The sequence below is a fragment of the Dermacentor andersoni genome, chromosome 9, assembly GCF_023375885.2.
Source record: "Dermacentor andersoni chromosome 9, qqDerAnde1_hic_scaffold, whole genome shotgun sequence".
Classification (NCBI taxonomy): Eukaryota; Metazoa; Arthropoda; class Arachnida; order Ixodida; family Ixodidae; genus Dermacentor; species Dermacentor andersoni.
In genome coordinates this window covers 16,315,155-16,337,379 of record NC_092822.1, presented here as the reverse complement: position 1 = coordinate 16,337,379, position 22,225 = coordinate 16,315,155, and the positions used below count along the sequence as shown (strand labels likewise).

At 46.0% G+C, this 22,225-nt stretch overlaps 1 protein-coding gene across 6 annotated transcripts in view; it reads right to left on the bottom strand.

The window, feature by feature from the left end:
• Positions 1 to 477: 477 nt before the first annotated feature.
• Positions 478 to 22,225, bottom strand: part of LOC126527095 (uncharacterized) — a 55,362-nt gene continuing 33,614 nt past the window's right edge. For 3 of the 6 annotated variants that reach the window (XM_055068553.2, XM_050174818.3, XM_055068556.2), the window contains 12 exons: positions 20,464 to 20,508; positions 19,731 to 19,783; positions 19,127 to 19,154; positions 18,243 to 18,344; positions 14,473 to 14,540; positions 13,495 to 13,675; positions 12,584 to 12,656; positions 6,130 to 6,279; positions 4,418 to 4,519; positions 3,895 to 3,973; positions 1,199 to 1,287; positions 478 to 646 (listed from right to left, as the gene is read on the bottom strand). In XM_055068553.2, the coding sequence (XP_054924528.1) occupies positions 596 to 646; positions 1,199 to 1,287; positions 3,895 to 3,973; positions 4,418 to 4,519; positions 6,130 to 6,279; positions 12,584 to 12,656; positions 13,495 to 13,675; positions 14,473 to 14,540; positions 18,243 to 18,344; positions 19,127 to 19,154; positions 19,731 to 19,783; positions 20,464 to 20,508 (1,021 nt within the window). In that variant the 3' untranslated portion in view covers positions 478 to 595. The remainder of the gene's footprint in view (positions 647 to 1,198; positions 1,288 to 3,894; positions 3,974 to 4,417; positions 4,520 to 6,129; positions 6,280 to 12,583; positions 12,657 to 13,494; positions 13,676 to 14,472; positions 14,541 to 18,242; positions 18,345 to 19,126; positions 19,155 to 19,730; positions 19,784 to 20,463; positions 20,509 to 22,225) is intronic. The other 3 variants (XM_055068554.2, XM_055068557.2, XM_055068555.2) reach the window with 3 other exon arrangements.

Sequence of the window (22,225 nt, the reverse complement as noted above, 5' to 3'; positions counted from 1 at the left end):
TGTAACTGACTTACTTTTTATCATGTAAGGTACGACACAAAGCCAGCCAGCATATATATATATATATATATATATATATATATATATATATATATATATATATATATATAGTCATAACCATCAGTCCCCCCCCCCCCCCCATCTTTATGTCCACTGCAGGACTACATACTATAATGTTGTCATGCACACTGTCATTATCTCACTGGTTTATAACGACGCGCAGTGCAATGTCGTACAGTCACAATTTGTCGCACAATCCAGTATATTTTAGGTGAAGTGCCTTTATAGCGGCTAGCGCTGGTGTCAGTGGAGGCCAGTGTCCAAAAATGTTGCCTTCTAGGCGGGCGCTGCTTGTTCAGCTGGTCTACTGTGGAGGCAAAGCGGAGCAGGCGCAAGTCAGAAGATCCAGGTTAGAGCGTATACAGTTCACGTATTACAGCGCGCAATTGCTTGTCTGCGAGAGCCAACAGAGTCGTATTGGAGTTAACAGGCCTGTGGTGCGTATTTATTGATTTGAAGGCAACTTGAAACAACGGCACGAAATGACTACGGGAGCAGCCTTCGCTTCTGTAACGCGTCGAAGCAGCGGGTCCACTCAGCAGTCTGAGTCCTCGCAGCGACCAGCCTCGGTGACGACGTAGTTCCTCTGCAAAAGAGCAGCGTACTGCGTTACGTGAGTCAATGAATCGAAGGTCTATTCTGTCGACGCTGTTGGGCGCAGGAAACACAATAGCTTTGGTAGGGCCTGTAGCCGCGTTTACACGTACGCGACAGTAGCGCCTCGCACCTTTCTATCGCATCGTTACACATGTAAGCGGAGATGAACCGCTAAGAAGACGCATCACGTAATGCATCAGGAGAGAGAGAGAGATTATTATTGTCCAGAAAGGGGGTAGGGGAGAAAGAAGCGGCATGTTCGCTCTTGATATGCATCTAAATGCTGGCGCATCACATTATGACAATGCGCGAGGAAGTGTGAAGCGCTAGCGTCAAGTTCATGTGAACGCTGTTTGCAACTATGCACCGTTTCGGGATGAGAACCGTCATACGAAAACATATCCGGCGGACCAACGCTTGTGACCAAACAAAAGTGCGCCGTTAATAAAGCAGTGGTTTGCAGTTAAACTGTATAGAACGACACTGATTGTCATTTCATGATACTTCGCACAGTGTGAGGAATGCTTATGCCGTAACTGACCTGCATCTGCTGTATCCTGTTGATCTGCTGTTCCGTTGCGAGCTGTCGCCGGAGGATCTCAACGTTGTTGGCCAATCTGTCTCGTGACTCTGCGTGTTTGAGATAAAACGAGTGTAATTAGGCTTCATTGCGAGCATTGCATGTCAGGTAAAAAGATGTCATCCTCTAACCTCTGTCTACATAGAAGTTTCCGCTGTAGAATTTTTCCACTGAGTATTGTTTTTTCAAGGAAAACCCTGTATAAAGTTTCAACGAATTCGGATTACGCAAGCTGACGTAGGACGTTGTCATACTGTTCTGAGATTGGTATCTGGAGCAAGATGTGCTGTAGCAAGACTTCGACGAAGAAAAGTGGAATAGGTTTGCTTGAGTGACGTGTTTATAGTGTGGAGAGGGGAATAACAGGGGACGGGTATGCGACAAGATGCGCTGTTTGCGGCAATTCAGGGTGAAACGTGCACATTTTTCTAGGAATGACACAATCCATGAATTCGCACAGTGTATCGTGTTCTTTCATTAGAGTGACAGACGGCGGTAACGTTTATTTCACTGAGACACTAGAACGTTTTGGCCTGTCCGTGTACGTATAACCCTTTGTGAATACCGAAGACGTAGAAGTGAGCAGTCGCGTTGGTGGTGCCATCTTGTGCTGCAGAGTTAAACGAGAGCGGACACAAAGCAGCGACCAACCATATTTTGCGCAGTTGCTGGTGCAGAGCTGGCAGCGGCATAGTAGCCAACATGCATTTTTTGTTGGTTTCGATCAACGAACACACACACACACACACACGCACACACACACACACACGCACACGCACGCACGCACACACACACACACACACACACACACACACACACACACACACGCACACACACACACACACACGCACGCACGCACGCGCACATACACACGCACGCACGCACGCACACACACACACACACACACACACACACACACACACACACGCACACACACACACACACACACGCACACACACACACACACACACACACACACACACACACACACACACACACACACACACACACACACACACACACACACACACACACACACACACACACACACACAAGCACGCGCGCGCGCGCAAGCCCGCACAGAAACACGTACACAAAGAAAGTGTCAACAAAGCGTCGACGTTAAAGAAGACACGGTCGACGTAAGTTTACATGGTGGTTTAAATGATATTTGACGTTAGATGTTGATCATATATCTCCATTCTGTCACTTTTTTTGCTGGTAGTTATTCGCTCATTTTGTATCGAATTCGTATCGCATTTCACGCGAAATTACGTCGACTTTGTCACCTTGATTTACATTTCCTTATTTTTTTTTGACCAAGTGGCCAGTTGGGTCGATCTTGGAGATAAATATATTTTTTTGTTCGCTTGGGTTGCCACGCGGCATAACGTCAGTATGAAACTAAATATAAGCATACATGCTCAGTTCATAGAGATACTGCAATAGTGACTTATAAAATGTGTTGACCATAATCCATCGTTCATAGTCCTCAGCTTGATCACTGTGACCAAGCGAACTCGCTCCATTTCCCAAACATGCGCCGTACGGTGGCTTCGCCTCAATATGTCCATATCTACGGCGGTGCACCCTTTACAGGAACATGTGAATGTTAATTTTTGACTATATCGAAGCCAATTACTACGCCCGCACCGTTAATATTACCTACTGTGCGACTAATTATCTCTTCTTGTTTCCTTGAGAACTATATTTTGATATCTTCTGCGGCTCGCTACGACGCTCTGGAGACGAGAAAGGGCCTTGTTTCCTAGAAGTGGTTACAAAATTATGAGATCCGAGATACGCCAACCCGTGTAAAGTCAGCTGAGAGGACATTGTCTCCAAACTTTTGCAATCCTCTGTTTTGTATAACGCATCACATGGTGTCGATAGAAGTGTTGCACGCTGGCCATGCCTACGGCAACTCTGAATTCCGTGATGAGTAATGCGTATATGGGCACGCTAAGTCACTCTACAAGAAAGTTTTATCCTGTCCGTAAGAATGTAATGCAGTTTACGGCATACCGGAACACCGGAGACGCAGACGTGAGCAGCAGTGGGGCATGGTGGCGCCATCTTGCCACACTAACTTTGGCTAGGGCGCACGTAATTACAAATGAAACCATCATGCTCTACCTTTAATCTAGCGCAAAGGCTCGCTGTCAGCAGCAAACTAACGTTAGCAACCTGTAGATTTAGCTTTTCCTTGTGTGCCATTTGCAAGAACAATGCAGCACGAGGTTTTTTATGACGTTGTGATTGAAGAAAGCGTCACAAGACGGCGCGCTGCCAGCACAGCTGCTGCCGTCGATATCTCCAGTGTGCCTGTATTCCGTAAGCTGCACGGACAGGCCAGACTTCTCTACTGTTTCGGTGCCGCAACACTGCGGCTGAGCTTGTAAATTGTAATATCTTCTTGGTAGGACAGGCAAGTATTGCGTCCCATAATGCTATTAACTAAACTATCTGAGTGCAGCCACTCTGGTAAACTTGAGCGTGAAAGGGCCAGCAGTATAGCCGTGACAGCCATTCGCACCTGTATCTCTTACATACGCAACACTCAGCAAATGCGGCGGAACAGCAAATATCCTCGCACTGTCCCGTGTGTCCGATCCATGGTGTGATTCAGCTTCGCAGTTAGCTGGAATTAACCTTACCGCTTCGCCGTCGGGGAGGCCGAAAGTCAGGGGTCGCGTCACTCCTTAGTTTTCGACTGTCTTCAGTAAGACGGGTCATCTGAAAGTGGGAGAAGCTTGTCAAACTTCAGTTGCAGTTAGGTCAATGCACTGCAAGGTTATTTCTCCGATTCGACGCATCGTATCGGTAATGGTGGCTTAGTTTTTCTTTTATATTGCGTCTACCGTTTGCTATACACACAATTTTGGATTCTTATGGAACACGCAGTTGTTTATTTAGCCCTCGTCCAAATGTGGTAGTGCAGTATTGACAACATAAGTGATCAACAGTGGTTGAACAAAGTCTGGAGCCACTATTTCGACAAAGAGACTTGTCTTCGTTGATTTTGTTGATAATGGAAGTCACTTGTGCTGTTTCTCCTATGCTTATCTTCTCACACCGCGGCTATGCGGCATACAGTGTACGAATCAGAAATCTCAATCAGATATCTCAACAAAACGCTAAGGAAGGCGGTTGTACCCGGCGTATGACCTTTACACCTACCGGCTTCTGTGGCTTGGCATGAGGCACCGACCTCTTGGTCTCGATCATCATTCTTTCCTTGTCGTGCTGACCCTTGACCGTCTGCTCCGGACGTCGGGTGACCTGCGCCGTGACACCCAATGAAAGGCGTGGCTATATGAGCCGTTCACTTAGGCCGATATAGTTAAAGTCATTGCCCAACATAGTTGCGAGGACGATCTGACAAAAAAAAAAAAGAAGAAGAAAGACAACTGTATTACAGCCTCAGAGGAGCCTGACCACTTTGTACAACACGCACCTTATATATAAGTACGCTTGTCTACAGAATGCAGATTGTAACACACACACGCACAAGCACACGCACATGCACATGCACACATACGCGCACAATCAGACACACAGAGGCACGCACGCACGCACGCACGCACAATAATGCCTCGTTCGAAGAAAAGCACATAAAAATATATCACGCAGCTTTTTAAAAGGCTGTTCAGAAATGTCTTGCCCACTTTATCTGTGCATTTGATTTAAAAATGCATGATGGTGTTAGGGCAACTATCGCGTCAGTACAAGGGAGGAGGGAGGCAGGGCACATTAGGCTAAGCTCCCTCAATACACTTTAGCTTTGGTGACACTCATCTGGCTCTTGAGAGTAAAGCTTGAGGCGAAGTCGGAGCCGCGCCTCTTGTGAAGCATGGACCATACTTTACACGCGACGCTAATGACTGTTCTATGTTTTTCGTCATCAAAGAATTGGCAAAAATATTGTCCTCCACCAGCACCTCCACCAGAATGTTACGTGTAGAAAGACACAGACGAAAGAGGCTATTACAGGCTATGTACACTGGACTGGAGCCAGAGCGCCAGGCCGACATTCACTCGCGCCAAGGGCACAGACCCACTTCGTCGTCGTTCTCGCGGCGGCTCGTCTCTCGGGTATCTACCGATAATATCGTAATAATATATTGCAGCAAGAGGAAACGTGCTTGGTTTGCGAAAAGCTCGCAATACATCGAAGTAAATGCTCAGATCGAGAAGTTGAAGATAGAATGAGTAGAGGACAAGAAAAAGCGAACGAAGCGCGCAAAAACTGTGATTTCATGCAGAAATGATAGATAGCATATGAAAGAAGAACTTTCTTTTTTCATAGTGTATGAAAATGATAAATTACAGACACTACGTGCAGGATACCACTTGTAGGCGTCCCCGAAGCTATGTTCAGCTTAATCTTTCCAGAGAACCGAAGTCAACACCGCATATCAGGGACGCAGCCAAAGAGGGGGGGGGGTGTCAGCCCCCCCCCCTTCCACTCGAAATTTCTGTGTGCCATAATACTTGACGTATTACGAAGTTCGGCAATACCCAAATGCCCTCGCCTCCCCCTCCTCCTGCTCCCTTTCCCAGAAAAAAAATTCTGGATATGACACTGCCACATATACTGGTGTAGATTATACCGTCAGAGCTCTCTAGGTGAATTTGAATGGACCACAAACTGAGTTGCAAAGGACGTCGCGTCTCCTGGTCCTTGGCCCTGTTCTTCTTCATCTCCTCTTGGTACTGCTGCATTGTATGTTCTACACATGGGCGCACAGAGCCGACCAACACTGTCTAGACTGTAGGGAATATAGTCTCGGTGGTGAGGGTTACTATTCAGAGTAGTGATACTGAATCGGCCACAACTGAGCTCACTCGAGCGCATGCGACAACGATGTCGAAGCAAAGGACGTCGTCACCTGGTCCTTTGCCCTGTGCCTCTTCCTCTCCTCCTGGTACTCCTGGTACATCTTAGCCTGCTGCTGCTGCACTCGCCTCTCGAGCTTCTCTTCTTCCTCCTGGTCACGCTGACGTTGCTCGTCTAGCCGCTGCTGCTTTTCCTCGATCTGCTTTAGGTTCAGGCAGAGGGTAATTTGCTCGACACCGTCTTCTGTGGAAACTAAAAGCCTGCATGCTCTTACCGCTACGTATGAACTACAAGTACGCTGACTTACACGTTGCATAACACGACGTACGAGAAGGAGAAGCAAGCTAAGTTTGCCACACGAGTGGGCATATTAGCGTATACCTTCCTCTTGTCAAAATGTTTTTTAATGTACCTTGGTTTGTTTCCGATCCGTTAATTTCTAAAGCCCATCACAAGCAATCGCGGCGACGAAGGTGAGCTGCGGCTTGGTCGCCTTTCTGCTCATGCAACAGCATCTGCGTCACGACTCACACCCAAGGAGACAAAGGCCTAGGAGATCTCCGATGTTTATCAGATCGTCGCGTTGGAAATTTAAGAGGCGATGTCGTGGCAATCGGTGATCACTTGTCCGGCGCTTGACTTGATAAAGTGCGTGATTTGCTTCACGGCAGAATTTCCGTCTTCCACGTGGCAAGCCTGTATTCAATTACTAGCAGGGGCGATATCTTTGTGTATCCCCCCCCCCCCCCCCCCCCCATTCCTCCATTTTCCTCCAACAAGAAGCAGGTAATGAGAACGACAAAAGCACGTCCTATACATATAAAAACAAAATACCTTGCAGGACTTCACAATTAACAAGACAGTTTGTAATGTGCCCAGTAATGTAAATGGGAGTGAGTGAGACACGCTGCAGCCCTTACATTAGACAGTTTAGCAACACCTCATCGCCGTAAGTGCATTCTCGCTGGGACATGTCTTGGACACTGAAGCAATGACAAAATGAACGTATCCCAATGTACTAGCGCTTTGGCATGATCGAGGCACCATTGATGGTATCGCGTCTTTGAGTACTATACCGAGATGCACTGACACATTGAACATGAGAGGGATGCTTTATTATGAGTTTGCGGAAAATTATTGCGGCTCCCTTGCCGCAATCAACGGAAATACCGTGGCGATCTCGCAGACGCTAAGTACGGACATTATGCATACGTTCAGCGCCGCTCACTGCTTGCCTGTCTTTCGTTCTGAACCCATACGCATTCTGAACGCCCACGTGCGTGACTTCACTGATACAAGCTCGTAGTCCTGCAAACAGAAATATACAACGAGGTGTATAATTTCTTCATCCATATTACCACTACCCCCTACCTAAAGCAGGGTAAGGGGTAGAAATATATTCGATTACTAAATTTTCACGGAGATGAGCTTGGTTCGCTTGTTGAACTTATACATGCAGGGTCAGTCGAAGTGTGACGATTGCGAAAGTGTATGGCCTGTTCACAAAGAAATGCTCGCTGAGTTCGGCGGCATCAATCTCAGCCGAGAGGGTCGACTACAACGTTAAAGAAGTGTGCGAATCATGACAGTTTGTTTTCACCATGACGGCGTTTTCGGAATGGGATGCACAATAAATTAAAGAAATGCAAAGAAAAACAATAAACCAGTTGACACTGGCAGTAAATTTTTTCAAAACTTGGTTGCGATTATTTGGCAGAAAAGGCTCGATTTAAAGAAGAAAATTCGCTCTGGGCAAAGTTCCCGAAAGTTGCCAGGTTGAGCTTTAACTTAGTTAAAAGCATAAGATAGTCATTATGAATTGATGAGCAGTAACCTTGAAGAACAAATTATCCCCAAGAAGACGTTGAGAAAACTCATTACTTTCTTCATGGCTTAACGCCTGCTTACGGTAAGACTAACATACCTGGTCTTTCGCGAACACAATCTGTTGGCCTAACCTAGAACTCAATACATTTAGTGTCCCTGTGTGTATAGCCTTTAGCACCGACGTAGAGCCCATGTAATGTTGTAAACTTGCGTCAGTTTTCATTTTCCTGCTTCTTCCCTTTTCGTAAAACTTCTGTAGGGGCGAGCTGGCACATGTCCAGTAAAAGAGAACAGCGCAAACCAGGGCGACTACAATATGAGAGGGACACACACAGAAGCGCTACTAACGACTACTTTTATTCTCCCGCCACCAGCCACCTTTTTGTGTGTCATCTTCTTCCGTCATCAACGCGCTATTGAGCCACATAATCTAAGCCACATGTCAAGCAAGATCCTACGGGTATTCCCTACGTAAGATCTCGTCCCGGCGGATTTGGGAGCCTTTTTCGGGCCTGTGGCGTCGTCATGGGGACATGTCAAGAGATTGTGCAAGCTTATACGGTCTGAGCTTTTGTGGCAAGTGCGCCTTTACCAAGACTGGCTCTGGTCGGTGTGCCATTCAGTCGATCCGGACTGGCTTGCTCTTAGTAAGTACCAATCCTTCACACGTCTTGCCGCGCAGCTCACGGAGGCCAGTTGGAACTGTATTGTAAAAGATCTGTGACGGTCCCGTGGAAGGACTAGTTCTACTGAAAAGAAACGTGTTGAGGTTCTTGGAAACGTCAGCCTACCCGAAAACGTCTCCCGTGCGCTGGAGAAAGGCCCTAAGTTCGGTGTATCTACACCTGTACACACACACGAATGGGTCGCTATGAATAGGCACGTAGCCTGAAAGGCGAAGCAAGAAGACCGCGCGAACGTTGTTTACTTGAACGTGTGGAGTGCTTGGAAAAGTGTGCACCGAAAGGGACGTCCGGCCGCGGGGACAAAGATGTTCGACGAGAGGTGAGGTTTTTTGAAGCGAACAAGTTGTGTCTTTTGCAGGGTGACAAAACAGGTGCTTTCGTTGTGGCGGAAAAGGGTGTTTTTAATGAAAAAGCTTTGCAGGCCATTCCCAAAAACTTTGTCCCTGTTAAGAAAGGCGACGTCAGGGTAAAAACTAAATTTATGGATTTCTGCAAAAATCTCGAACTCAGGAAGCTTGCAAGGGACGTAGAATATACTAGAGGCAAGTGGTTGTCAGTATATTTTACAGCTAAAACGCAGAAGCCGAAGACACCTTTGAGAACAATTGTCAGCGAGACTAGTTGCTGGCAGCACAATGTAAGACGATTCTTGCAGAAGCAATTGAAGTTACTGTCTGTAAATAATCCCTTCCGGACCAAGAAATTGGATGAAGTTGTGCAGTTTCTGCAAGGAAATGAAAATGTTGACTATGCTTTTTCGGTAGATATAGAAGATTTATTCTATTCCAAAATGCGAAGTGCTGATTAGTGTGGAATGTTGCATTGAGGGAAAACGGTGAGCTCGAGTTCCAGAATGCTGTCGGACTATCAGTGGGGAATTTCTTAAATCTTGTAGAGTTTTATCTGAAAGTTACCTTTATTGTTTTTAATGACCAACCGTTTTTACAACGGAACAGCATATGTTGTCGATCGGGTCCTGTGTCGCCCCAGTCCTTTGTGACGTATATTTAGCTAGGGTAGACCAGTCCTTAAATGACGTTATTGAAGAGGGAAATGTTTTAAAGGTTTTCAGATACGTCGACGACTTTTTAGCGTTTTTAGCGTGTGACTCTTCCTACATGAATACTGTTAATGAGGTTTTAAGTGTTTTTAATAAATGTGGTCAATGATCAAGAGTTACCCACGAACTACCCCACAATAATCATTTGCAGTTCCTTGATCTTAACCTAGAGTTCCGTGAACGTCATGTTTGTTGGGTTTAACTTCCTCGGACGCAAAATGAACTTTTGTCTTTCAAGTTGGAGCATTCAAAAGTTGTCAAAAGAGGCATAGCGTCCCAATGCATGGGATCAGCACTCAATAAATCATGTGTGCATCAAATGCAGGTGCACTTTGATAATCAGTTTCGCCGGCTTTCGGCAGCAGAGTTCCCTATGACGCTCTTGACAGCTATAGCCGAGGGTCTGTTACAGAGGTCGAAAATCAGAAAGCCGAGTACGAGGTCGACGACAGAACGTGACACGTTCAGACCTGTTTTGGTGCCTTATATACATAAGGTTTCACACAACCTTAAGAAGGTCGCAGGTAGGCACGGCGTCCCTCTGTCTTTTTCCGCTCCGAATGAGCTCACAAAACTGTGTGCACGCACATGTGGGGATAACAGGCGAGGCTGCCAAATTAGGCATGGGATATCGTACGTTCCCTGTGCGATCGGAGTGGTTTATGCCCTACCTTTATCATGTGGAAAGACGTACATCGGTCAGACAGGTCGGTGCATCAATGAGCGACTCAGGGAACACGCCAGATAAGCAAATAGCAATGCTGACAGAGTTGCAAATCTTGTGTCCCATTTGAATTCTTGCCGCAATTGTGCACCGCGCTTTGATGAGATCTTGATTCTCGGGCCAAGCAAAAGCGAGCAAGCGCGATTAGTACTAGAAGCTTATTACATAAAGAAAGAGCCGATGACTGTGTCAGTGATACATCCTTATCTCTTTACGCGGCAGAGTGTCAGTTTTTAAGTTCACATATATCTTAACTGCCTGGTGTAAGTGATGTGTTCATTTTGATTACGTTTGCGCATGTGTGGCCATGGTGTATATATAATTGTGCTGTGGCGGAAGAATAAAAGTAGTTGTAAGTAGCGCTTCTGTGTGTGTCCCTCTCATTTTGTGGTCGTCCTGGTTTGCGCTATTCTCTTTCCCCTTTTAGTAGACCAATAACATACCATGCGCCCTTTCAGTCGTTCATCTCCATCCCGCGCCCCTGCCATCCACCGACCCTTAGTCTACCCATTCTAGCGTCAAGGTTGTTTGCACTATTCTGGTGAAGAAGATTGATCGCCGGCATCAATCCATGGCACTGCGAACGTTCACACCCGCAATCTCTAATGGGAACAGAGCAATTGACAAAGAAGAGAAGTGTAGTTCTTTTCGTTGTACCTATCTGAACCCACCGGTCGCCGGTAACGTGCGTTGAATTAATGAGGCGACGGAAAAGATGACTCCTCTAATCGGGCGTTTGTCCGTGACCAGACTGCGGCGTTTCGAAAGCACCATCAGCGGACGAAGCAGACACTTCAAAGGCCACTGCCAGACGCTACTGTGTGCACTGAAGTGGGTTACTCGACTGACTACTGCCCAAACAGCGCACAAATGTTTGTCCTTGCACGCCTCGTTGTTTTTGCGAAGTGCACTGGAGCGAGGAGTTCTCTGGACGTGGTGCGCCTTCGACACGTCGGTGCTTACGTTTCGTACTGGTTATACAATTATAATGATCTCATAAACGTGCATATTGGCGACATCATGGAAGTGCCCGAAATGCACTTTTCGATCAAGCTGCATTTCATCTCTGTTGGTATTGCTCCTTTAAAGTGACCTGAATTTCAAGGAATTCTTTCCACTCACATTCACGATACCCCTGAAGCATTTATGCTAAAATATGTGAAATGGTGTGCCTATACCACGATTCTACCATGCTGGTCTGGACGCTGTTCACTGTACCGCGCAGCAGAACTTAGCAGCCTTCTCAACGTCAGGAAAAGCTGCATTCTTTTATTCCCGGTGCCCCTGGACATTTCGTTAACGTTCCTATAAACTACGTATAACTATTCATAAAAGTGGTCAGCAATGAATCAACAAATCTCGCATGCTTCTGATTTCAGAAACATGGTCCCCTCGCCGCCGTGGCCTGAACTTTTTGCCCTGACTAGCATCAATCAACTCGTTTATACTTCGCCTGCGCGCTTTCGGAGTGTCAACACCTTTATTGAATGCCTTTAGTGGTGTACTGTTACCGTGAGAATAGGTAAAGAACTATGAGATGCATTGTGCAACACGACCGAAGCCAAACGAGTCGGCCCAATATGCGATCGTCACGTCAGAGCGTGCGGCAGGTTTTAGCGCTCCCGCTCTGCAGACAGAGTTACAACAGCACAGCCGAACAAGTGCCCGCATCAATTAAAAACTACAGAGAACCAAACATTCTCGGTCAATACACCGAGTCTGAGCGGTCACGTGTTGTGCCGACACAACGAGGGAAAAAGCGAAGAGAATGACTTGACGGAGAGTGTGCTTGCCAAGGATGGTTACGTTACGCAATCCTCCCGCCTCGTTAATTTCTTTCCTCCATGATCGCAACCATGACCCGCGAATGCCAAACAAAAGTATAGCATACTGGCCCAATTGTAGACAAGAGATGACCACTGAGGCATCTCTAGGTAAAATGAAGCTAAAGTAAGCACAGTTACAGCTAAGATACAAAACTAGCGTAAAAAAGACGCGATCAAAAGCGATAAAGGTGACGGGACAAACTCTGACTTTGTATCTTCTTCACTCCTGTCCCAAAAAAGACTCCTTGCGCTGTCATCATCTTTCTTAAGCTGGTTTCGTATGTTTAATAACATGGCTTATCAGCAGGCGCTGAAACGCACCCTACTGAAATGATATAGTAGCAACAAAAGCATTAGAGGAACGAGCATATTAAACACCTTACCTGTTTTAGTAGTTCTTTGCGGTACAAGTTCGGCGGCAGGACGCTGCGAACGAGCTTTCTGCCGGGCTTAAATCTGCATAACACACGGCAATGCACGTGAACGCAGTGAAAGCTCACGAGTACATATCCCAAATATTCTTTCTAAGGCTACTACGATAAGGCGATATGCAGACGCGATTTGGATTTCAATCGAGCTTGCAGTTCTTTTGAGCTTGCAGTTAATTTCAAGTGTGAGAACACGCAGTAGCCATGTTCCCAAGTGTAATTCTTTTAATACGCACACAAAAGACCACAGAGGACAAGCGTCCTAGGCTGAGTTTGTCGTTGGACAGCCACGCCATATGTATGCTTGAGTTTCGCACTAAGGAGAAACCAAAGACTAAAGTGTGTCATTGATAAACAATTTCTTAACGCTCGTAAATGTCTGAAAACAGAGGTATTTCGTTGGCCAACCCTCACCTTTGACATACTATTAGTGTCTACTACGAATATTAGGGCTGAAACGGAAAGCGGCATTGCCTCCTCAGTTTATTTGCAGTAAAGTTTGATCTGACCTATATATATATATATATATATATATATATATATATATATATATATATATATATATATATATATATAACACATACATTAACGTGCAGTTGGGGCAAACCTTGTGATTTCTAAGAATCACACGTGATGCTGGCGAACTTAGAGGAATTACATGGTGAGCGAAAGGGCCATATTCGTACAGTTTGCAATGGACGTCCAAAATAGTTGTTCAGTTTGAACTTCAGTGCCGTCGTATTTAAGCACTATGCACCCGACCGCAGAAAAACCGCGCGTGTGAGCGTCCGCCGAGTGAAAGGGGATTCCTTGCCCATAGAAGATAACCGTGTGCACGGCTAAGTGTATATTTATCGCCCACTCACTGCGGTCCATCACCCTTGCGTGCGAGCAGGAGGTGCAGGTGCGGCACTAACATGGCCACCTCGCGTTGCCTCCGCGGGTCGCCGAGCAGGTTGGACTCGGAGCGAGCCTTGGAGGGCATGATGTCGCTAGAAGTCTGTATCGGTTGCACCAGGTCCCCAAGGAACCGTGGGCGCTTGCCACCTGGCCGACAGAATCGGGGAGCGGGGGATACATCGATTGACCGTTAGAATGGAATACAGAACAGATATGTAGATATATGTCTAGGTGCATATCTAGACTGTTAACAGCCCTAAGGAACACAGGAGCTATGAAAGACGCCGTAGTGGAGTGCTCCACATCGGTTTGGCCCACTTGAGGCTCTTCAGCGTGCCTTCAATGCTCTGTACACGAGCGCTTGCGTAATCCGCCGTTATCGGAAGTGCTTCCACTGTGGTCGTGAAGCAAACCTGCGACGTATAGCGCTCAGCGGAAGAGCGGCGCGGCCTGTTGAGGGACCACGGCGATTTGAGAATGAAATATGGCGCAGTGTGTATAGTATAGACCGGCAATTCGGTTGTCCCGCTGTGGGAGACATTAGATGAGGCGGCCGCCACGAGAAGCTACACGACTTTCCTGTTATGTCGCTTTGTCGGAAGTCGTACCGCTTTGTAAGGTAAGCGTTTGGACTAGTCGTACTGGAGTTGACCGTAAGAAAGGTCCACTTCTGCTTCAGTTTTAAGCAAAGGCTCATATAGCTTCTTATGGTTATACAACACATGAGCCATTAGCACTTAACGTGGCCCTATTGAGCGGCTTACCGAGCACCTGTGTGTTTCGCTCTGAGCATGTTCCAGGATCATCTGGTGCTAGCTCTGTAATTCTCTGAGGCCTTTATAGCACGTACCGCTGCGCTAGAGCGGAGGCTAAGAATCTGCTTTCAAAACTATGACTACGCATGCACAGGAAAGAAAGGACTGCACAAAACGTGTCTTGCTAACCTGCAAACACTGTCGCCAAGTCCCTGCCACAAGGGTCCTGATACTCCTCTATGCACTTTCGGTCAAGCCTGAAAGAGAAAGTGTCCTTCCGTTCTAAATTCTTTTTCATCGGAAGGGGTCTCAATTTCGTCTAAGACACATCAATCTGTTTCTAAGAAAAGTGATTGCAGAAACGTTTGTCGTAACGTAGTTGCCAGGTTTTACTCTCTGACACTCAACGTCTGTGTTCAGCTGCTACGCAATACAAGTGAACCCAGGGGCGCTGTAACGTAAAACTATTCCAAGCTTTTCTATTCCAATTCTGCAATCAGCCCACCGCGATTGGTCAAAAACTTTTTTGGACCACCCCCACTTCACCTCTCTGTCACGCGACGTCACGAAAACCGCGATAGCTCCCCATCTGGTATGACGTGTACACACTGATTATGCATAATTTGGCCGAACAAAACAAAAATAGTTATTTCTGATTCGACGCCTTTTTGCCATTAGCCCTCGGATAATGGTCAAAAGTTTTGGGGCTGCACCCACTTCATCTGCCTCTCACACGACGTCACGAAACCGCAAAAACTTACCGCGTCAAAGTGACGCGTGCGCGTTAAAGATGCATTAATATGCCGAACAAAACTGAATTTTCTTCTGAATAGCCGCAGGCTGCCCCGTTCCGAAAGGAATAAAAGATGGCTGCCGCCGATCGCTCCGGCACTGGCTACTCGCCCCTGCCGGAGAGCATGGGTTTATTTGCGTGTAATAAAACTTTTCGCGTGGCCGTGTAACGTTTTCGAGAACTTTCGGCACGTTTACGACCTCGTTCTGCCAACTCTTCTTTGCTGAGGATCCGTTTTAACGTCATTCTTAAGCGTCCGTTGCATGCCGCCGCGATTGTCGACGAGCCAGCGCAAGCTAAGTAAGAGAACGCGGACCAATCGCAGACGCCGGCACCACCTTCTTCATCCGGTTATCGATATTGAGTGCAGTGGCCCGGCCCCATCGAACCCCTCTCCACTTGAGCATAATCCTCGCCTCTTGTGAGCCAATTAGATAAGACAAGCCGCTCAGTGCAGGTAATGTTATTCGTTTTTCAAGCAAACAAAAGTGACCTCCTATAAACAAGGGGTGCATTTGATTGGTTTGTGCAGACAACGCTGCGGGTGACTGCCCGATGCTTGCGTCGGCGGTTACGCAAATTTGACGTCAGGAGATTGGAATAAAAACATGTTGGAATAGTTTTACGTTATACGGCCCCAGTTGTCATGACTTATCTGAAGTTATACGAACTATATTTAAAGAAGTACTGGGTCACTTCTTGTAGAAGCTGTTGAACAGCTGATGGAATTCGGGATTTTTCGCACATCGTACGCAGGTGGGCTTACCCGCCCTGATATGCAACCCCTACGAGGCGATCTAACCCACCTGACCAAGACTTACGCGAATAGCGCGTACGTCTTGCATTGTAACTTTCATCTTCAATAACAAAAGGAAGCTCAAGACAGGAGCGATTAAACGACTAAAGTTATGCGGAAATCCGCATGATTGCGAAAGCTTCATGCAAGGAAGAATTGCCGTCCTGCTACGAGTAACTGCAAGACGCTACAAAGGAAGCCCTACATCTGTCTGAAAAAAAAAAAAAGAGAGCTAACTTCACACTCCAGAGAAGAATCATCCTGGACAGAAAATTCAGAACTTTTTTTAAGTGCGAAGTTCGCGTTCGTATAGGTAACAGAAACTTTTACTTTGTTGCATTCTGCTGTGCATTTAGGTGAACAAAAACGTCTCACTGCATGGAAGTGAGTAATCGCCGAGTATTGGAGCACCACGGGAAGGGGGTAAGCTTTTGAAGGCGTCTATGTTTTCCAGACAGCACTGACCAAAAAGTAATATAGTAACTCATATCAAATTCTTTGGTATTTTTTATCTGGTTCTCGAGTTTATGGTCTTAGTATGCGCATTTTAACCTTTTTTGCAGTCTATGCTATGAAACAGTATAAGTGCAGCATGGGGGCGGGGGGTTCTTTTTTAGATCCTGCAGATTGTTGAGAAACTCGCTTGTGGCGGGTAGCCCAATTCAATTTCTTGAACTGGGATACTCAATGAGGTGGAATCTTACTTAACGAGAAATCAAAATTCGTAATCGACTACAAGTATCAAAATTTCACGTATTACACTTTTTACAAATTCCTTTACGGTGCATATCGCAGCTTACGACTTGTAGCCGGTGAGCTTGCAAGGCATATCGACTAGGAACCAAATCTGGGGATGGCACCGGTTGCGAGATATGCGCCGTCAAACTTGCGGTAAAAATGCACTGTTGTTACGCTTACTTTTCATGCGTAAGCATTCTTTGGTGAGCTCCCCAGCCCTGTCACGCGAAACGTCTAATGCCGTGTATCTGCACAAAAATGCGTAATTTGCAAAGGTATCTAATCGTTATAATGGTGTAAATGTACATGATTGTTAGCTTTTAAGCGATAAGGAACAATTTAAATCAATAAAATAAAATAAAATGAGCATACCCATATAGATACATTGGGCTCTTTAGAAGATGCATGGGGAAGCTTATACTTGTAGTATGGGTGGGCTAAATGAAATTTGGGGTGGACCAACTTGAAAGTTACAAGCGGCCGAACTTGAAATGTGGGGTGGGCCAAGTTAAATTACGCGGTGGGCCAACTTAAAATTTAAGGGCGGGTCAACTTGAAATTTGAACGTGGGCCAACTTAAAATCTGGGGATGGGCCAACAGAAATTTGGGGGTGGACCAACTTGAAATTTAGGTGTGGGCCAACTTGAGATTTTTGGGTGGCCCAATGTCCAATTGAACGCTGCCGAGCGTCCTTCGAGCTATGCACATCTTGCGGGCAAGCGAGAGCGTTGAGACGCTTGGTGCGTTTTCATTGGGCCTTACCGAGGCGCAGTACAGAACGCAGGCGATAGCTTGCGTGGACATGGAACGCGCGCATAACACAGGCTTGCGAGATCGACAGCGAGGGTGACATAGCATCACGGCGACGCACTCTCCCCTCACGTAACGCCACACGCGGCAGCAGCTGGTGTTCGCTTTCGACCGCTCTGCTGCGTCGAGGCGCGCTGTAGTCCGGCGTCCCGGCTCAACTGGTACGATTGAATTAAAGGGGCCAGATGCAGCGAGAAAAGCTAACAATCTACTAAAGCCTAAGCATTCTTTGCCACCGGGAAGGCCATGAATAGACGTGCATAAGCTAGGAAACGCATGTAAGCAAAACTAAGCAGAAACGAAGTCACAGTCGACCCAAACAATGCTTACGTATTAGTAGAAAATTCTCAGAATTACTGCAGCTTTTAAAGGAAACCGTCGTTTTATGCATTGGAGCACAAACGTAACTGGATCGCCAATGTATTTTGTCGCCACCTCTGGGAATGAATATGTCGAAACTGGTGGCATCCTGAGAATTCGTTCCGAGTGGATACGCCTTGCGAGCTCACCGGCTACAATTCGTAAATTGCAGTGTGTGCCGTCAAGTAATTATTTAGAGTTAATGAGCGAGTTAGCGATAATTAGTTGGTCTTGCATTTATATTTCTCGCGCAAGTAATGCCCGTCTCTTGGCGAATTGCAACTCAAGGACTAGAATTGTGCTATTTGCCGGACGCAATTTTTAGAAAGACTGTACGGTCATACCGCTCCGAATATTCCGTGCGATAGATACACCTCTCTTAGCTGCTTTATTGTGTGCGCTTCACGGCGTTACAATCTTGCGGATTTGACACGCATGCGAGGTCACGCCGCCCTTCCCACCTGGCTTCTTCCAGCTTCTCCTGCAGCATCCGCTCTTGTTTCTCCTTTATTTGAGCCTCGAGCTCTTTCAGGTAGGCCTCCTGCTTCGTGATTGCTCGCTCGCTGACAAGGCAGCACAAAGAGAGAGAGGGAGAGATGTAGAGAAAATTTAAATAGTCCTGCAAATGACACAATTAGAAGTAGCAACAATGAACCGTAGGCGTTTCCTCAAACACCCCTTTGTGAGCAATGTCAGTTAACAGAATGTTAGGAGTTGGTTCATCCCAGTGGCTGCCACCGCTTTTGAAAAGGGGGCTCTGTGATTTTGAGCGAGTCCTAGCTACTACTCGTCACTGGACTAGCGCTCCTCTGACTGAATGCTTCCTTGCAACACGCGCTTGAGTTTATTCAAACACACTTTTAGGAGGCTTAATTTCTTTATTTACGAGCATTTCAGCTACTTCCAGGACATTACTGGTACGTTCTTATTGAAGACCTGAATCTTTTCTTTTAGAAAGAAATGCTGGATTCATCCGCACAGTATAAGTAGTAGTGAGCGCGGCAATGCTTTCAGAACGCTTGCTTCTGCGCTCGCATTTCTTTTAAGCCGCCTTGTACTTGGTGCGTGTATGTCTATGGCTGTAAGGTCAAGGGCCGCTATAACGTGTTATTGCTTATTTTATTTGATCATGATTGTTACGGGGGACCGTAACAATATCTCCGGTTGTGTGCACTTTTTGATATTGCTATATAGTAACGGTGGCATAGTCTCGTTTGGTACTACCTTGCCATTTACCATTCCACTTAAGGCAGTTTATCGCAAAAATAAATAAATAAATAAATAAATAAATAAATAAATAAATAAATAAATAAATAAATAAATAAATAAATAAACAAACACTTACCTCCCACCAGCACGTGTCTCCGACACCGCTGCATGCAGAGAGAACCGGAGGGTTGGTAAGTCTTCGCAGTTATACGGCAACTAACTTTTCTATTCTTTATACAAGATGTGCATCAGGGAGGCGGCAGCCCCATAAGAGTGTCGCTTCCAAGCAGGAATACATCGCGCTCATGCTTTCGAAACAGTACGTTTGGAAATGGCGACCCCAGAGCGTGACATCATGGTTGACTGCCACATGTTTGACGGCGGACACTACTTTGCGCCGCGCAAACTTTTGTGGGTTCACCCAGCGACACCCAGGGCGCTTCCAGTAACACTCGGTGCTGTGAGTAAATCTCAGTTTAAAACTCTTTCACTGCGAGGAACCGAAACCGGAGAGAAACATCTGCCGTCAAGTTAGCCATTGCGTGAGGGTGAATTTCATATTCGAAATGGGAAGGCACACATGCCTCAGAAACGTGGTGCATATCTTGATGTTGCTGCTGATTTAAAAGCACACTCAGGCAGGTAATATTTTACTTTTACCACTTGTTTGTAAAGAGCACCTTATTTAAGAGCACGAGAACGAAATGTCAGCAAGGCATGTGAGATTGAAGGATTCCAACCTGTCAGGGACGCAGCGCCGGTGTCCAGCTGCGTTGGCTGCGACCCGCCTTTCCTGTAAAACGGCGAGCGAAACCAACGCAGTTCAGCTGCAAGGTGCGCATTTGAAGTTGCGCGACTTCTATTTATTTCCGCACCCGCAGGACAGCTCAACAATACATCGATAAACGTTACTGAATACCACCAGGCATAGGAAGCAATCGGCTGACGCAAGGTATACTTGCAACTGGAGATCTCTGGGACCTGTCACGATGATGATGCCACTCTTCTCAATTATACTGCTACATCGCACTGGCTTTGTTTGGCATGTCTAAACAGAACATAATTAATTAAATGTTTTTAATCGATCCTTTATATCATCCGTGGTCGGAACGATGAGCTATTGCTTGCAGATATACATTAATCAAATGTTTAGTTAATAACACCTAATTCTGCATTTTCGTTCAGTGTGACCGATTTGTAAAAGGTTCGCCCAGGGTCACCGCTGTTCAGTTTGTACAGATAACGCGCCAATATTTGTTTATTTTTTGTCCTCCTTCTCCTTATGCTGCAGACCATCGTGGTTCTTTAGCGTCAATTATTATGATGGCGCTGAAGTCTAGGTGACAGATAACGCAGGTTTTCGATAATAATCAACGTATTCTTATCAACTGAACAAACGTCATACTTTGTCGTGCAGCAAAGCAACAAGGGAAAAAAGAGACAATAAAGAACGCGTGGGTGAGAGCTTCATACCTTATTTGTAGAGCGGAATCTTTTGGTTGTGAAGCACCCTTTAACCTGAAAAGGGTAATTAGAATTAAAATTATGCTTATGCAAACCAGAAAAAATAGTTACGTTGTGTTTGTATTTGAGCTGCTGGTAGGTACAGGCGACCACTTGTTTTCAACAACGCGGATGTGAGCATAATTATGCTAAGAAAAATATTATATTTATTGTTACACTAAATGTATCCCGCAATTGCACCGCGCGCATTCATTGCAGAGAATTTTTTGTGTAACCTTTCTATATCGTTACATTCACTTTGTTGTGTGCTCTTTCTCTTTGTTTTTGTTAGAACCAATTATTTTCGTGTGCTACGTAGCCTTTAACAAAATGTATTAAATGCCACTCAGCAAAAATTAACCAGCGAAACACTGAAGAGGACATTAATTTGGGCAAGTTGGTATTGGTTCACGAATTGTGGTTTATTACCCATGAGTCAGCGCTTATGTTGTGCCGCTCGCCTTCGTCCTCGTCTTCACTGCGCATCTATTATTAGCCATCAGTGAAGCCCTGTCGTGCGCAACCGTTTGTATATGACGTATTTTTGCTTCGTGCAAGATAGCAAACTCACGCATGAACACGCGATCCTCGGTAATAGCTCGTATGTGTAGATTTCGCTGTCATTTCCGTCGTTTTAATGACTGCCAAAGGGCCCGGAGCTTATAATCAGACGTTGCGCTTGGAACAGTACATAACTCGGTGATCTACAGCTAAGCGAGCTGCACGTACGCGTCCGAGTTTGCTGTTGAAATGCAAGAGCAGTGAAGCGCGTGAACATACGAACGGTCAGTAAGTAGTACGTTCGCTGGTTGCTGGTGGAGCTGTGCGTGAGCCATTTCACACGCCCGATTTTGCAATGTTTCCATTTCGCAGATCAACGGAAGGTCGCGCGGGAAACCCGACACTATTACCATTCACCTCCGAATGTGTGAGATATCATTCATATTTTCTTGGTTTGACAATAGCAAGGCGGCTGGTACAGCGCACACTTCTGCACTTCATTCGGCTAGTCAGAGCTTGTGTAGACAAACCTACCATTTTTTTTTTTCAGTGGAAACGGGACGCTGGAACTGAATTCACTGGAATGCACAGCGAGTGAGTACTAACTCCAGGAGTCTAGACTATGCCGCAACTTAGTCAGTGACTTAAGTGTGCTCCTTTAAAGGGGCTATAAACAGCAACTTTAAACCATGATATCTCTTTGGGTTGCTTGGAATCGCTAATTCATGGTAGGCAACCATTGCGGAAACCCTCCATTATAGTAGCCACGAGAGCACCAAGACAGCGCCTCCACGTTAACAATACAATGGTTAATGAGCTCGGACTGGCAAATAATTTTCGAAAACGATGTTTCCATTTCTGTGGGCGGAAAGAGATGCATTCCTTGAAATTTGAATCTTAACTGCTTTATCGGTGATGTCACGAATTTTGTGGTATTTTTATATTTAAGGTTTCTTTTGGTTATGCGCAAAACAACTCTCGAAAGGTGCTAGGTTGAGTGTACAGCTTTCTGGAATGATAATGTGGTCCTGCTTTACTGGTAAAAAAATACTGAGCGTGGTCCAAGCAGATGCTGCTAAAAAACGTGGCGTCGCTGCGACTGCTATATGCGGGGTGACCACCATGAAGTTTTGTGTTTTTGTATATTTTCTGCAAAACCAAGCACCCACTAATTACAGCACCGACTTTTGTTTGTAGTTAAGAAGTGTAATTTACAAACCAATCTGCACTC